Raw genomic sequence first — 15,232 nt, forward strand, 5'->3', positions numbered from 1 at the left:
TCGTGTTAGCCATCACCATCCGAGGAAAAAGGCTCTCACTGTCCACCCTATCTAACCCTCTGATTATCTTATACTTCTTGATTAGGTCACCTCTCAATCTTCTTCTCTCCAATGAAAACAGCCTCAGTTCTCTCAGCCTTTCCTTGTAAGACCTTCCTTCCATACCAGGCAACATCCTAGTAAATCTCCTCTGAACACTTTCCAAAGCTTCCAAATCCTTCGTATAATGCGGTGACCAGAACTGTACACAATACTCCAAGTGTGGCCTTACCAGTATCTTGTACAGTGAAGCATGACCGCATGGCTCCTAAAATCAATTCCCCTACCAATAAACGCCAACACGCCATATGCCTTCTTAACAACCCTATCAACCTTGGTGACAACCTTCAGGGATTTATGCACCTGGACACCAACTTCTCTCTGTTCATCTACACTGCCAAGAAGTTTACCATTAGCCCAGTACTCTGCATTCCTATTAATTCTGCTGAATTGAGCTACTTCACACTTTAAGCTCCATTTGCCACTTCTCAGCCCAGCTCTGCATCTTATCTATGTCCCTCTGTAAACCTCAACATCCTTCAGCACTATCTACAACTCTGCCTACCTTAGTGCCATCTGCAAATTACTAACCCATCTTTCTATGCCCACATCCAGATAATTGATAAAAATGACATCAGCAGTGACCCCAAAATAGATCCTTGCAGCACATCACTGGTAACTGAGCTGCAGGATGAACATTTCCCGTCAACCACCACCCTCTGATTTCTTTCAGCTAGCCAATTTCTGATCCAAATCGCAAAATCACCTTCAATCCCGAAACTCTGTAATTTGTGCAATAGCCTACTGTGTGGAACCTTATCAAATGCCTTACTGAAGTCCATATACACCACATCAACTGCTTTACCTTCATCCACTTGTTTTGTCACCTTCTCGAAGAACTCAATAAGGTTATAGAGGCAAGACCTACCCTTCACAAAACTGTGTTGACTATCTCTAATAATTATAGATGATTATAAATCCTATCTCTTATAACCTTTTGCAATACCTTACCCATAACTGAAGTAAGGCTCACTGGTCTATAATTACCAGGGTTGTCTCGAATTTCTTTCTTCTAACTATGGACAAGATTTGCTATCCTCCAGTCTTTACGGGCGGCACGGTGGCACAGTGGTTAGCACTGCTGCCTCACAGCGCCAGGGACCTGGGTTCAATTCCCGCCTCAGGCGACTGACTGTGTGGAGTTTGCACGTTCTCCCCGTGTCTGCGTGGGTTTCCTCCGGGTGCTCCGGTTTCCTCCCACAATCACAAAGATGTGCGGGTCAGGTGAATTGGCCATGCTAAATTGCCCGTAGTGTTAGGTAAGGGGTAAGTGTAGGGGTATGGGTGGGTTGCGCTTCGGCGGGTCGGTGTGGACTTGTTGGGCCGAAGGGCCTGTTTCCACACTGTAAGTAATCTAATCTAATCTAATCTTCTGGCATTACTCCTATCGACAATGATGACATCAAAATCAAAGCCAAAGGCTCTGCAATCTCCTCCCAGAGAATCCGAGGTTAAATCCCATCCGGCTCAGGGATCTTATTACTAAAACCTCCTCTTTGTCAATCTCAATCCCATCTAATCTAGTAGCCTGTATCTCCGTATTCTCACGAACATTGCCCTTTTCCAACATGAGTACTGACAAAAAGTATTCATGAAGCACTTCCCCTATGTCCTCAGATTCCACACACAACTTTCCGATCTTTGATTGGCCCTAATCTTACTCTAGTCATTCTTTTATTTCTGGTATACCTTACGGTTTTCCTTAATCCTATCCACCAACAACTTCTCATGTACCCTCCTGGCTCTTCTTAGCCCTATCTTTTCTGGCTAACTTATAACTCTTTAGTCCCCTAACTGAGCCTTTACACCTCATCCTCACATAAGCCTTCTTCTTCCTCCTGACAAGAGCTTCAACTTCTTTAGTAAACCATGGCTCCCTCTCTCGGCAACTATCTCCCTGCCTGACAGGTACGTACTTATCAAGGACCCGTAGTAGCTGTTCCTTGAATAAGCTCCACATTTCAATTGTGCCCATCCCCTGCAGTTTCCTTCCCCATCCTATGCATCCTAAATCTTGCCTAATCGCATCATAATTGCCTTTCCCCAGTTAAACCTCTTTCCCTGCCCATTGCTATTGTAAACATAACCGAATTATGGTCACTATCGCCAAAGTGCTCATCTACCTCCAAATCTAACACCTAGCTGGGTTCATTCCCCAGTATCAAATCCAATATGGCATTGCCCCTTGTTGACCTGTCTACATACTGTGTCAGAAGACCCTCCTGCTGACCCATCTAAACTACTTGAATTATAGTACTCCCAGTCAATATTGGGGAAGTTAAAGTCCCCCTAACAACTACCCTGTTACTCCTGCTCCTGATTGATTGGCACCAAATCTACAAAGATCCTCTTTCTCCACTACTCAGTGGCAGCAGTGTGTACCATCTACAAGCCACACTGCAGAAAGTCACCAAAGATGCTTAGACAGCACCTTTCAAACCGATGACCATTTCCATCTAACAAGGGCAGCAGATACGTGGGAACACCACCACCTGCAAGTTCCCCTCCAAGTTACTCACTATCCTCACTTGGAAATATATTGCCGTTCTTCCACTGTCGCTGGGTCATCATTCTGGAATTCCCTCTCTAAGGGCATTGTGGGTCAAACAACAGCAGATGGACCACAGTGGCTTATAAAGATAGCTCACCACCACCTATCAAGGGCAGCTAGGGATGGGAAATAAGTGCTGACACAGCCAGTGATGCACCAGTCTGCAAGTGAGTTTTAAAAAATGGGGTTAGGCCATAGATCATCCATTATCTCATTAAATTGAACTGAATGTCCTATTGCAACCTACAACAGCCTTCCACACTATCCACTACTCCACCAACCTCTGTGGCATCAGCAAACTTACTAACCCACCCTTCCATTTCTTCATCCAAGTCATTATAAATATCAGAAAGAGCAGAGGTCCTAGAACAGATCCCTATTGAACACCACTGGCCACTGAGCTCCAGGCTGAATACTTCCCATCTACTATCACCCTCTGAAGAACGGACTTAGGAGAGCTAGAAGGGAGCATGAATACGCTTTGGTGGGTAGGATTAAGGAAAGCCCCAAGGCATTTTACACTTATGTGAGGAACAAGAAGATTGCCAGAGAGAGAGGGTAGGGCCAATCAGGGATAGTGGAGGGGACGTGTATCTGGAGTTGGAGGAGGTAGAGAAGGTCCTTAATGAATAATTTGCTTCAGTATTCACTACTGAGAGAGACGTTGGTGTTTGTGAGGACAGTTTGAAACAGACTGATATGCTCAAACATGTCTATGTTAAGAAGGAGGATGTGTTAGAAATCTGAAAAGCATAAGGATAGATAAGTCCCTGGGCCATACTCTGGAGGTGAGGTAAGAGATTGCTGCACCTTTGGCAATGATTTTTGCGTCCTCACTGTCCACTGGAGTAGATTGGAGGGTGGAAAATGTTATTCACTTGTTCAAGAAAGGAAATAGGGATAACTACAGACCAACCAGTCTTACGTCTGTGGTGGGCAAATTATTGGAGAGGATTTTGAGAGACAGAATTTATGATTACTTGGAGAACCATAGTTTGATTAGAGGTGGTCAGTATGGCTTTGTGAGGGGCAGGTCATGCCTCACAAACCTTACTGAATTCTTTGAGGATGTAACAAAATACATTGATGAAGGTAGAGCAGTGGATGTGATGTACATGGATTGTATCAAGGTGTTTGATAAGGTTCCCATGGTAGGCTCATTCAGAACATAAGGAGGCAGAGGATACAGGGAAATCTGGTTATCTGGATACAGAATTGACTGGCGCATAGAAGACAGAGGGTGGTAGTAAATGGAAAGTATTCAGCCTGGAGCTTGGTGACCAGTGGTGTTCCACAGGGATAGGTTTTGGGATCTCTGCTCTTTCTGATCTTTATAAATGATTTGGATGACAAAGTGGAAGGGTGGGTTAGTAAGTTTGCCAATGACATGAAGGTTAGTGGAGTGGTGGATAGTGTGGAGGGCTGTTGTAGGTTGCAACAGGACATTGACAAGATGCAGAACTCGGCTGAGAAGTGGCTGATGGAGTTCAACCTAGAAAGTGTGAAGTGATTCATTTTGGAAGGTCAAATATGAATGCAGTTTACAGGTTAAAGGCAGGGTTCTTGGCAGTTTGGAGGAACAGAGGGATGTTGGGGTCCATGTTCATAGATCCCTCAAAGTTGACACCCATGTTGATAGAGTTATTAAGAAGGCATATGGTGTGTTGGCTTTCAGTAGCAGGGGATTAAGTTTAAGAGTCACGAGGTTATGTTGCAGCTCTATAGAGTCCTGGTTAGACCACACTTGGAATATTGTGTTCAATTCGAGATGCCTCATTATAGGGACATTTAAGCAGCTCTTGGATATGCACACAGAAGATAATACAATGAATGGTGCGTAGGTTAGTTTAATCTTAGATTAGGATAAAAAATCGCATAATATCAAGGGCTAAAAGGCCTGTACTGTGCTATACTGTTCTCTGTTCTATGTTATAAATGGTGGGACAGGCTCGAAGGGCTGAATGGCCTTTTTCTAATCGGAAGAAAAGCTCTGGCACTACCTTGATACCTTCAATTTGCATCAAAATAACAAAAAATAGATCAGTGATGATCCCTCCCATTCTTCTTGGGGTTGCTGTGTATTCCTACGTGGGGAAGTATGTAACACTGCTTCACAACACCTCACCATCACTGTCCCATCACTGTTTCCAAACGCTGTCTATTGATGAAGTATTGCAGCCTCATCCCGCACAACGAGACCCTCCTTTCATACCCAAACTGTGGATCACACAACAGGGGACATGTGTCTCAGTCCGTCTCAATCATTACTTTCATCGCTGACTCACTACATCCTGCTGAATGCACAAGTGACAGTGTTTCCTAATATGTAGAAAATTGATAAGATTTTAAATATTCTTCTACTAGGTAATTCAGAAATTTGATAGCAGCAGATTTAAATACATAGTATTATTCTTTAGGTAGGGGTTGGAGGGAGCTATTATGTAAAAACAGTGGACAGTGCTTTCAACAAAGATGCTTGGAATTCACTGTTCTATGTCTGTGGTCAGCAAAGTGTCAGTCTTATGTCTGTGGTCAGCAAAGTTTTGGAAAGAATTCTGAGGGATAGGATTTATAACTATTTGGCAAAGCATAGTGTGATTAAAGGCAGTCAGCATGGCTTTGTGAGGGGCAGGTCATGCCTCACAAATCTTATTGAGCTCTTTGAGGAGATGACAAGACAGTCGACGAAGGTCGAGCAGTTGATGTGGTGTATATAGACTTCAGCAAGGCACTTGATAGGGTTCCCCATGGTAGACTCATTCATAAAGTCAGGAAGTATGGGATACAGGAAGATTTGGCTATCTGGATTCAGAATTGGCTGGCTGGCAGAAGGCAGAGAGTGGTTGTAGATGGAAAGTATTCTGCCTGGAGGTCAGTATTGAGTGGGGTCCCACAGGGCTCTGTACTTAGGCTTCTGCTCTTTGTAGTTTTTATAAATGACTTGGATGAGGGGGTTGAGGGGTGGGTTAGTAAATTTGCAGATGACACAAAGTTTGGAGGCGTCATCGATAGAATAGAGGGCTACTGTAGGCTGCAGCGTGACAAAGACAGGATGCAGAGCTGGCCTGAGAAATGGCAGATGGAGTTCAACCTGGATAAATGCGAAGTGATGCATTTTGGAAGGTTGAACGTGAATGCTGAATATAGGAATTAAAGACAGATTGTTGGTAATGTGGAGGAACAGAGGGATCTGGGTGTGCAAGTACATAGATCTCTCAAGGTTGCCACCCAAGTGGATAGAGTTGTTAAGAAATCATATGGTGTTTTGGCTTTCATTAACGAGGGATCGGGTTTAAGAGCTGCGAGGTTTTGCTACAGCTCTACAAGTCCCTGGTGAGACCACACTTGGAATACCGTGTCCAGTTCTGGTCACCTTACTATAGGAAAGATACAGAGGCTTTGGAGAGGGTGCAAAGAAGGTTTACCAGTATGCTGCCTGGACTGAAGGGCTTGTCTTATGAAGAAAGGTTGAATAAGCTCAGACTTTTCTCTCTCTGGAGAGAAGGAGGAAGAGAGGAGACCTAATTGAGGTATACAAGATAATGAGTGAAATAGATAGAGTCAATGGCCAGAGACTTTTCCCCAGGGCAGGTTTGACTGGTATGAGGAGTCATAGTTTGAAGATATTAGGAGGAAGGTATAAAGGAGACGTCTTTATGCAGAGAATTATGAATGCGTTGCCAGCTGTGATGGAGGAAGCAGAGTCATTGGGGACATTTAAGCAACTGCACATGGATAACACTGAGTTGAGGGATGCATAGGTTAAGTTACTATATTTCACATTAGGATTAGACCTCGGCACAACATCATGGGCCAAAGGGCCTGTTCTGTGCTGTATTTTCTATGCCCTGTCTATGTTCTACCTCAGTCACTGTCCCAGACTATGTCTGCGCACAGAATCCACACTCACTGTACCAGACTGGGATAGATCAGGGGCATTTGTACTGAGTGCTGTACAGTGCCACACATAGTGACTCAGGGACACAGATTCCACAGATACATGGAGCTAAAGCATCAGAAGGAATTTCTCACAGAGGCACTCCCTGTGGAACAGGTACTGTTTGGGGCAGTCAATACTGAGCTTGCTACTAGGGTTTAATTGGATGTTCTGATTTGCCCATATTGTGTACATGTGGTATTTTACAGGATATTCAGAGAGTGCTGGCCTGGGTGATGGGAATACATTACATGCGTAATGTCAGATTGGACATTACGCTTCCTTCAGTACAGAATGTAAGGAGTCCCATCACACTTACAATCTACCGTACTGCAGCATTTGTGTGCATACAGCTATGTGCCAGTCCTTATCAAGTCGCGTTGTGGTCTCCCTGCAGATCCCTAGCCAATGTCCTAACCTCCACTTTCTACGCGATTGCCAATCTATTAATCATCCTTCATCTTTGGTGCCTTTGTCCCAATAAAATATTCCCTTCCAATGTCCCCCCCACCACCGAACAAGTGGCAAAACCTCAGGTACGTTGTCACTGAGATGGGAGGTAACATACTGGTCTTTATTTAATAGGATTTAAGTGTGGGAACAAAGGTATCCTATTGCAATTAAATAGCATCTTAATGAAACCACACTTGGAATATTGTGTGCACTTTTGCATTGAACCATCACAGTGTGGAAGCAGCCCATTCGAACATCAAGTTCACAGAGACTCTCCAGACAGTATCCCTCCCGGACCCACCCCATCCCTCTCACCCCACATTTCCCAAGGCCAGTCTACCTAACCAGCACATCTTTGGACTGTGGGAGAAAACTGAAGCACCTGGAGGAAACCTGCACTAACACAGGAAGAATGTTCCTGGCACTGTGAGGCAGCACTGCTAGCCGCTGAGCTACCATGCAACCCATATCTCCTTACCTCAGGAAAGATATAGTGGTCATGGAAAGAGTGCAGCAAAGGTTCATTGAACTAACTCCTAGGATGGAGAGATCATTCAAAGAGGAAGATGAAATAGATCGGTAATATATTCTCTGGAGTTTAGAACAAAGAATATTACAGTGCAGGAACAGGCCCTTCAGCCCTCCAAGCCTGTGCCGATCCAGATCCTCTATCTAAACCTGCTGCCTATATCCCTTTGTTCCCTGCCCATTCATGTATCTGACGAGATACATCTTAAATTATGCTATCGTTCCCACCTCTACCACCTCCGCTGGCAACACATTCCAGTCAGCACCACCCTCTACGTAAAGAATTTTCCAAGTATATCTCCCCTAAACTTTTTCCCTCTCACTTTGAACTCATGACCCCTAATAATTGAGTCCTCCACTGTGGGAAAAAGTTTCTTGCTATCCACCCTAAATACACATCTCATGAATTTGTAGGCCTCATTTAGGTACTCCCTCAACCTCCTTCTTTCCATTGAAAATAATCCTAATTCACTCAACCTCCCCTCATTGCAAGCACCCTCCATACCAGGCAACATCGTGGTGAACCTCCTCTGCACCCTCTCCAAAGCATCGACATCCTTTTGGTCATGTGGTGACCAGAACTGTACTCAGTATTCCAAATGTGGCCGAACCAAAGTCTTAAACAATTGTAATATGACCTGCTAACTCTTGTACTCAATACCCCATCCAATGAAGGAAAACATGTGGTTTGCCTTCTTGACCTCTCTACTGACCTGAGTTGCCACCTTCTGGGAGCAATCGATCTGAGTACCCAGATCTCTTTATTAATTTTCCCCAGGACTTTTCCATTTACTGTATGGTTCACTCTGGAATTGAATCTTCCAAAATACATCACCTTGCATTTGTCTGGATTAAACTCCTTCTGCCATTTCTCTGCCCAACTCTCCAATCTATCTATATTCTGTTATATTCTCTGACAGATGCCTTCACTATCTGCTACTCATCAATCTTAGTGTCATCTGCAAACTTGCCAATGAGGCAACCTACACCTTCCTCCAAATCATTTATGTATATCACAAACAACAGTGGTCCCAGCACTGATCCCTGTGGGACACCACTGGTCACAGGTCTCCATTTTGAGAAGCTCCCTTCCTACTCTCTGTCTCCTGTTGCCTAACCAGTTCTCCATCCATCTAGCGAGAACACACTGGACCCCATGTGACTTCACCTTCACCATCAGCCTACCATGGGGAACCTTATCAAACGCCATACTGAAGTCCATGTTTATGACATCCAGATCCCTTTCCTCATCAATCAACTTTGTCACTTCTTCAAAGAATTCTATTAGGTTTGTAAGACATGACTTTCCCTGCACAAAACTATTCTCCCTATCATTGATAAGCCCATTTTCTTCCAAATGGGTATAATCCTATCCCTTAGAATCTTCTCCAGTAGCTTCCCTACCTAGACGATGAATGGGAAGTGATTTCCTTCAAATGTAAAAACACGAGATCCATGAAGGATATTTCCCCTGGCTAGGATCTAGAATCAGGGGGCTTTCAAAGTAAGGGGTCTTTGGGACAGAGTTGAGGAGGAATTTCTTCACTCAGTAGAGCTGATGCTATGGGAGACCTTGGAAGATTCGTCATTGAATGTGTTCAAGACTGAGATTGATAGATTTTTTTTCACATATTAAACGCATCAAGGAATACAGGGATAGTGAGAGAAATGGGTTTAGAAGATTATCTATGATCTTGTTGAATGGTGTCAAAGAGGTCAATGGCCTCCTCCTCTGTTCTCAGACCAAGAGACCATTGGCTGTCCTTGTCCATTTCTTTGCGGATTCTTCCTGTTCCACAACCCTCCCACCACCACCCCCACCACTCCCACCACTCTCAGCACCAGCAGGTCACCCCCTCAACTGATAGTCCCCAAAATCCCGGCCACCCCGTTTTCCCTCCTGAGCCCCAGGTGGGAATTAGCTCCGCTCTCCTCAAACACAAGCTGCCTGTGTGGGTGGTGCCTCTGTGAAGTCAATACGGTAGGGAATTCCAACTGGGCTGCTGCTCCCCTCTGCTCCGATTGCTCATTAACTGCTTCCTGATGTTTCTTCTCCTGCAGGTCTCCCCGATTCTCAGGGACTTCATCAGCCGCATGCTTGTCCACGACGTGACAGAGAGAGCCACGTCCATTGAGCTGCTCGAACACCCGTTTCTGCTCCAGGCTGGTTCTCCGGACTGCCTCATCTCCTTGATCCAGGGCTGCAGCCTGCGATGAAGATGCTGGAAGACTTCACAGTTCCATTGTCCTCAGAGGGTCAATGCTCCGGGTGCAAGGTTTGTACCAAAAGAAGAGATGGAGGCTGGACCCACAAACACCGACTCTCATTGGGGCACAGTCCCATATACACACTGACTCTCACTGGGGCACAGTCCTATATACACACTGACTCTCACTGGGGCACAGTCCTGTATACACACTGACTCTCACTGGGACACAGTCCCATATACACACTGGCTGTCACTGAGACACAGTCCCATACACACACTGACTCTCACTGGGACACAGTCCCAAATACACACTGGCTGTCACTGGGACACAGTCCCATACACACACTGACTCTCACTGGGACACAGTCCCATACACACTGACTCTCACTGGGACACAGTCCCATACACACTGGCTGTCACTGGGACACAGTCCCATACACACACTGGCTCTCACTGGGACACAGTCCCATGCACACACTGACTCTCACTGGGACACAAACCCATATACACACCGACTCTCACTGGGGCGCAGTCCCATACACACACTGCCTCTCACTGGGACACAGTCCCATATACACACTAATCTCACTGGGACACAGTCTCATACACACTGCCTCTCACTGGGACACAGCCCCACACAATCACACTGACTCTCACTGGGACACAGTCCCATACACACACTGACTCTCATGAGTGCACAGTCCCATATACACACCGACTCTCACTAGGACACAGTCCTATTCACACACTGTGGTACAGTTCCCACACATTCACACTGACTCTCAGTGGGATACAGTTCCACACACACTGTCTTTTTGTCACAAGGATCTGCGAACTGTGTGGTGCCATGGTCGGTTCTGTTTTGTACCTCTGTGTGTTATTGACTTTTCCAGTAGATGGCAGTGTATAGCTAGATTCCCACACCTTCTCTCAGCTTATATCTACTCTTTCTGACCTCAATAAATTGTTACAAGGACCTTCAATTCTAGAGGTTCCTAAGTACTGTGATCCATTGACAGACATGACTGTATGAGAAGGCCCCATAAATAATGCAGGGGCATATGTTACATGCTCACTGTGTTCTGCAAGAACTGCATTTATTCCTATTCTCTGCACATCACCCAGAGTCTTGTTTTGACACATGGTCTTGAAATCAATAGGAGATTCTACACTCTGGGGCTGGTGATGCAGATGATAAATTTGTATCTCCCCTGTATTCCTGATACAAGCTGGTCTCGCAATTGTGTTTCTGTTTAAGAAGTATGCTGTCCAAAATATCCATTCCAGTCGCAGTGGTGGGTCAGTATCTCCCAGAGTTGAACACACCAAGCCATTTCAGATGGTTCACCAGCCTGGCTTCAAATTTCATTTGTCACAAAAAATGAATCATTGCGTTTACATATTTCAAAGGGCAAGCAGCACTATCTGACCTCTGATCTGGAAAGGACTAAGCTGGGGGTATTTTGTGTGACTATGTATTTTCTGATTGCCTGTAATGTGTGGACCGTGTAAAGCTGTATTGTGTACACCAACAGTGCACGGTGTTCCATAGAGCGATTTAAAAAAAAGAATCTCTGTTTAGACTGCACAGTGTTAGCAAACCTTCACAGCCCATGGTGTGATAGAAATGAAATGACAAACTCATTGTTGAACCTGTTTGGAAGAATTAAGAGGTTGAAATGAGAGCGCTGTGATGTTTTCAATGATTTCAGAAAATCTGTCGGTTTGTTCAGTGTTAGGTCAAGTGTGACATCTCTACCCACAACAGTGCTGTGACACTGTAACACCAGATAATACTGTAACACCAGATCATACGGTAATACTGTAGCACCAGATAACACTGTAACACCAGATCATACTGTAACACCCAATCACATTGTAAGACCAGATCATACTGTAACACCTGATCATACTGTAACATCAGGTAATACTGTAATACCACGTAACACTGTAATACCAGGTAATACTGTAACACCAGATCATACTGTAACACCCGATCACATTGTAACACAAGATAATACTGTCATACCAGGTAATACTGTAACACCAGATCATACTGTAACACCCGATCACATTGTAACACAAGATAATACTGTCATACCAGGTAATACTGTAACATCAGATCATATTATAACATCAGGTAACACTGTAATACCACGCAACACTGTCATACCAGGTAATACTGTAAGATCAGATCATACTGTAACATCAGGTAATACTGTAATACCACGTAACACTGTAATACCAGGTAAAACAGTAACACCAGATCATACTGTAACACCTGATCACATTGTAACACCAGATAATAGTCATACCAGATCATACGGTAACACTAGATAATACTGCAACACCATATCACACTGTCACCTGATAATACTGTAAAACCATATTACATGAACACCAGGTGATGCAGTAACACCAGATAATACTGTAAGACTAGATAATACGGTAACACTGCAACGCAGATAGCACTGTGTGCCAGTTAACACTGTAAAACCAGATAACACTGTAACATGTAGCACTGTAACACCATATAGCATTATAACACTGTATAACATTATAATACCATAGAACATAAAGCTCACTTTCCTTGACCAAAAACCCAGACCGTGAAAATCAGAGATGTTTCCTCCAGAACCAAACCATTTGCAAAGGGTCGGATATCCTCAATTCATTTTATTCCCATTCTTTTTGATTTATCTCACTTGTTATATTTCTTAAATATCTTTGATCTTTCCATTTCATTGTAAGTAAGTATGTTGATTTAACTACAGGATGATAACAGGACAGGAGGAAGCCATTCTGGCCCGTGAACAAACAATTCATCGTATTCCATCCCCCTTCTTCCCAAAGCCCTGCACATTCTTCCTTTTCAGATAACAATCCAACTCCCTCCTGAAAGCTAGGATTGTGCTCATCTCTGCCACACTCTCAGGTCACACATCCCAACCATTTGCTGCAATACTTTGTCATGTCGCTGTTGTGTCCTTCATCAATTCCCTGAAATCCTTTGGTTCTCCATCCCATCTGTGAAGAATTGCTGGTAGATTGGACTGCAGTTGAGCACAGAATGAAAGTGGATTCTCAAAGCTAGAAAGCACTAGCAACGGAAATACAACATTGTTGATGCCCCAGAACTAACCCGACCACTTGCTGAGCTATTCCATTGGAGCAACAACATTGACATCTATTCAAACTGGGCATCACTGAGCAGGTTATTGATGAGCAGGTTACTGTTTGATAGCACCATTGATGACATCTTCTATCATATCACTGATGTGGCAGTAATTGACCAGGTTGAATCTTTCCTGCTTTTTAGTATACAGGACATACCTGGGCAATTTTCCACATTGTCAGGTAGATGCCAGTGTTGTAACTGTAATGGAACAGCGTGGTTAGGGGAGTGGCAAGTTCTGGAGCACAAGTCTTCAGTACTATTGCTGTAATGTCAGGAGGATTGATGGCTTCATAATAACAGTGCTGGGGGAATGTAATCTAGAGGCCGGAGCTAGTGTTCTGGTGACGTGCATTCAGATCCCACCATGACATTTCAGGGGGTGGGTGGTATTTTAATTCAATTTGTAAAATTAAATCTGGAATAAAACACTTTCCTCATTAATTATGGGCAGCACAGTTGCAAAGTAGTTAGCATTGCTGACTCACAGTGCCAGGGACCCAGGTCCGATTCCATCCTCAGGTGACTGTGTGGAGTTTGCACATTCACCCCGTGTCTGCGTTGGTTTCCTCCGGGTGTTCCGGTTTCTTCCCACAATCCAAAGATGTGTAGGTTACGTAGATTGGCCATTCTAAGATATCCCGTAGTGTCCAGGGGTGTGCAGGCTAGATGGGTTAGCCGAGGGAAATACAGGGATGGGGTGGGTCTGCGTAGAATGCTCTTTGGAGGTTTGGTGCGGACTCAATGGGCTGAATGGCCTGCTTCCACACTGAAGGGATTGAATGATTTTATTAATAATGATCGATGTAAAAATCTGTCTGGTTTACAGCTGCCTCCCAGAAACAATACTGCTGTCCTCTTCAAATCTGGCCTATATTGTCACTCCTGACCCATAGTGATAATGGTTACTACCCCAGGGCAACTAGGGGAGGGCAACCTTTGCCAGTGGAGCTCACATCCTAAGGGTAACAAGAAGGGTCCTTTGCCTTTGCTTGATCCAATATGCTCACCTGTTTCTTCATATCATCTGAGTGAATCCAGTAGAAGACAGGCCCTAGGATTAGGCCAAGATGGATCATCCACTCTGCATTTCTGGTTTGATTGCAGTTCCTATAAAGAGTCAATCTCAACTTTCCATTTCTCAAGCTCCATAATTTATTGTATTAGTGCTTCAGATATGTTTCTTTTCTTTTTCATCAACTGAGGATTTCCTCCCCACAAATAGTTAACAGAGCCTCGATTGTGTCCGTCCTTTTTCACCATCTGCTGTCACCCCTTCCCCTTTCTCCCAGAATCATCATAGTGACTCCCCTTTGATCCAACCCAGCAACCTTCATACTCATCCTCCACCAGTTCCCATGACCTCCAACATGATCGTGCTGCCAAACACATCTCCCCCCTCCTCCCCTTTCCATATTCAAAGGGGACTCTGCACACAGGTCAGTCACTGATCTACTATCCAGTCACCTCCAATTTGCTGTATCCTATCTCTGACATCTTTCTATGAAAGAATTGAAGGGGTGCAACATTTTACCCTCCCCACTCCCCACACTCCTCCAGCTAAATAAAACAATGATTTATTTGTTCGGAAGAAGAGTCATACCTGGCTCAAAATGTTAACTGAGTTTCTCCAGCACTTTTTGTTTTTATTTCCGATTGCCAGTGTCCACAGTATTTTGCTTTGATTTGACATTTAGTTGTTCTTCCTTTGTTTATTTTTATTTTCAACTCCTTTCTGAAGATGCAGTTATGGAAAATATTAATTTATAATATCATTGACTGAACAAATAAATATCTTGGACTTTACAAAAAGAAAACTTTGCAAAGCAAAATACGGCAGCATTTATGTCATATGTACAAGAAACAAATTGCTTGGATGGAGACACCATTTTTGGAGCAAATGACCCAGTTTGTAATTGGGAAAGGTATTAGATTTGAATGTAAAGTCAACCTGAAGCAACAACCCTCCTACCACTTTCTCTGAAATCATGTTCATCAAAGGAAATGAGATGTAAACCAAATGGAAAAGTCTCACCATCAAATACGGAATGTTCCTAAAAGAGAATTCCGAACCTACTCTCACTGTCTCCAGAAAAGCTTCTGCAGCCAGCTGTAACTGATACAGGAACACACCTCACTGCCAGCAGTTTGCATGCAAAGTGACTTTACTCCAAGCCAACATTTGGACAACGCGTCACTTTAGTTTCTCCCCCCCCCCCAATAGATTTAACTGTTACTTGTCCAAAGTCAACACTTTGTGGAGTTTTGTTTCAGGTTTG

The 15,232-nt window shown here is 44.1% G+C and overlaps 1 protein-coding gene across 1 annotated transcript in view; it reads left to right on the forward strand.

The window, feature by feature from the left end:
* Positions 1-14,616, forward strand: part of LOC132818074 (serine/threonine-protein kinase PAK 4-like) — a 68,325-nt gene extending 53,709 nt beyond the window's left edge. Inside the window, exon 9 of the mRNA XM_060828727.1 lies at positions 9,630-14,616. Coding sequence (XP_060684710.1) covers positions 9,630-9,785 — 156 coding nt within the window. The 3' untranslated portion in view covers positions 9,786-14,616. The remainder of the gene's footprint in view (positions 1-9,629) is intronic.
* The last annotated feature ends 616 nt before the right edge of the window (positions 14,617-15,232 follow it).

Source organism: Hemiscyllium ocellatum, chromosome 8 (genome assembly GCF_020745735.1).
Source record: "Hemiscyllium ocellatum isolate sHemOce1 chromosome 8, sHemOce1.pat.X.cur, whole genome shotgun sequence".
NCBI classification, from domain to species: domain Eukaryota; kingdom Metazoa; phylum Chordata; class Chondrichthyes; order Orectolobiformes; family Hemiscylliidae; genus Hemiscyllium; species Hemiscyllium ocellatum.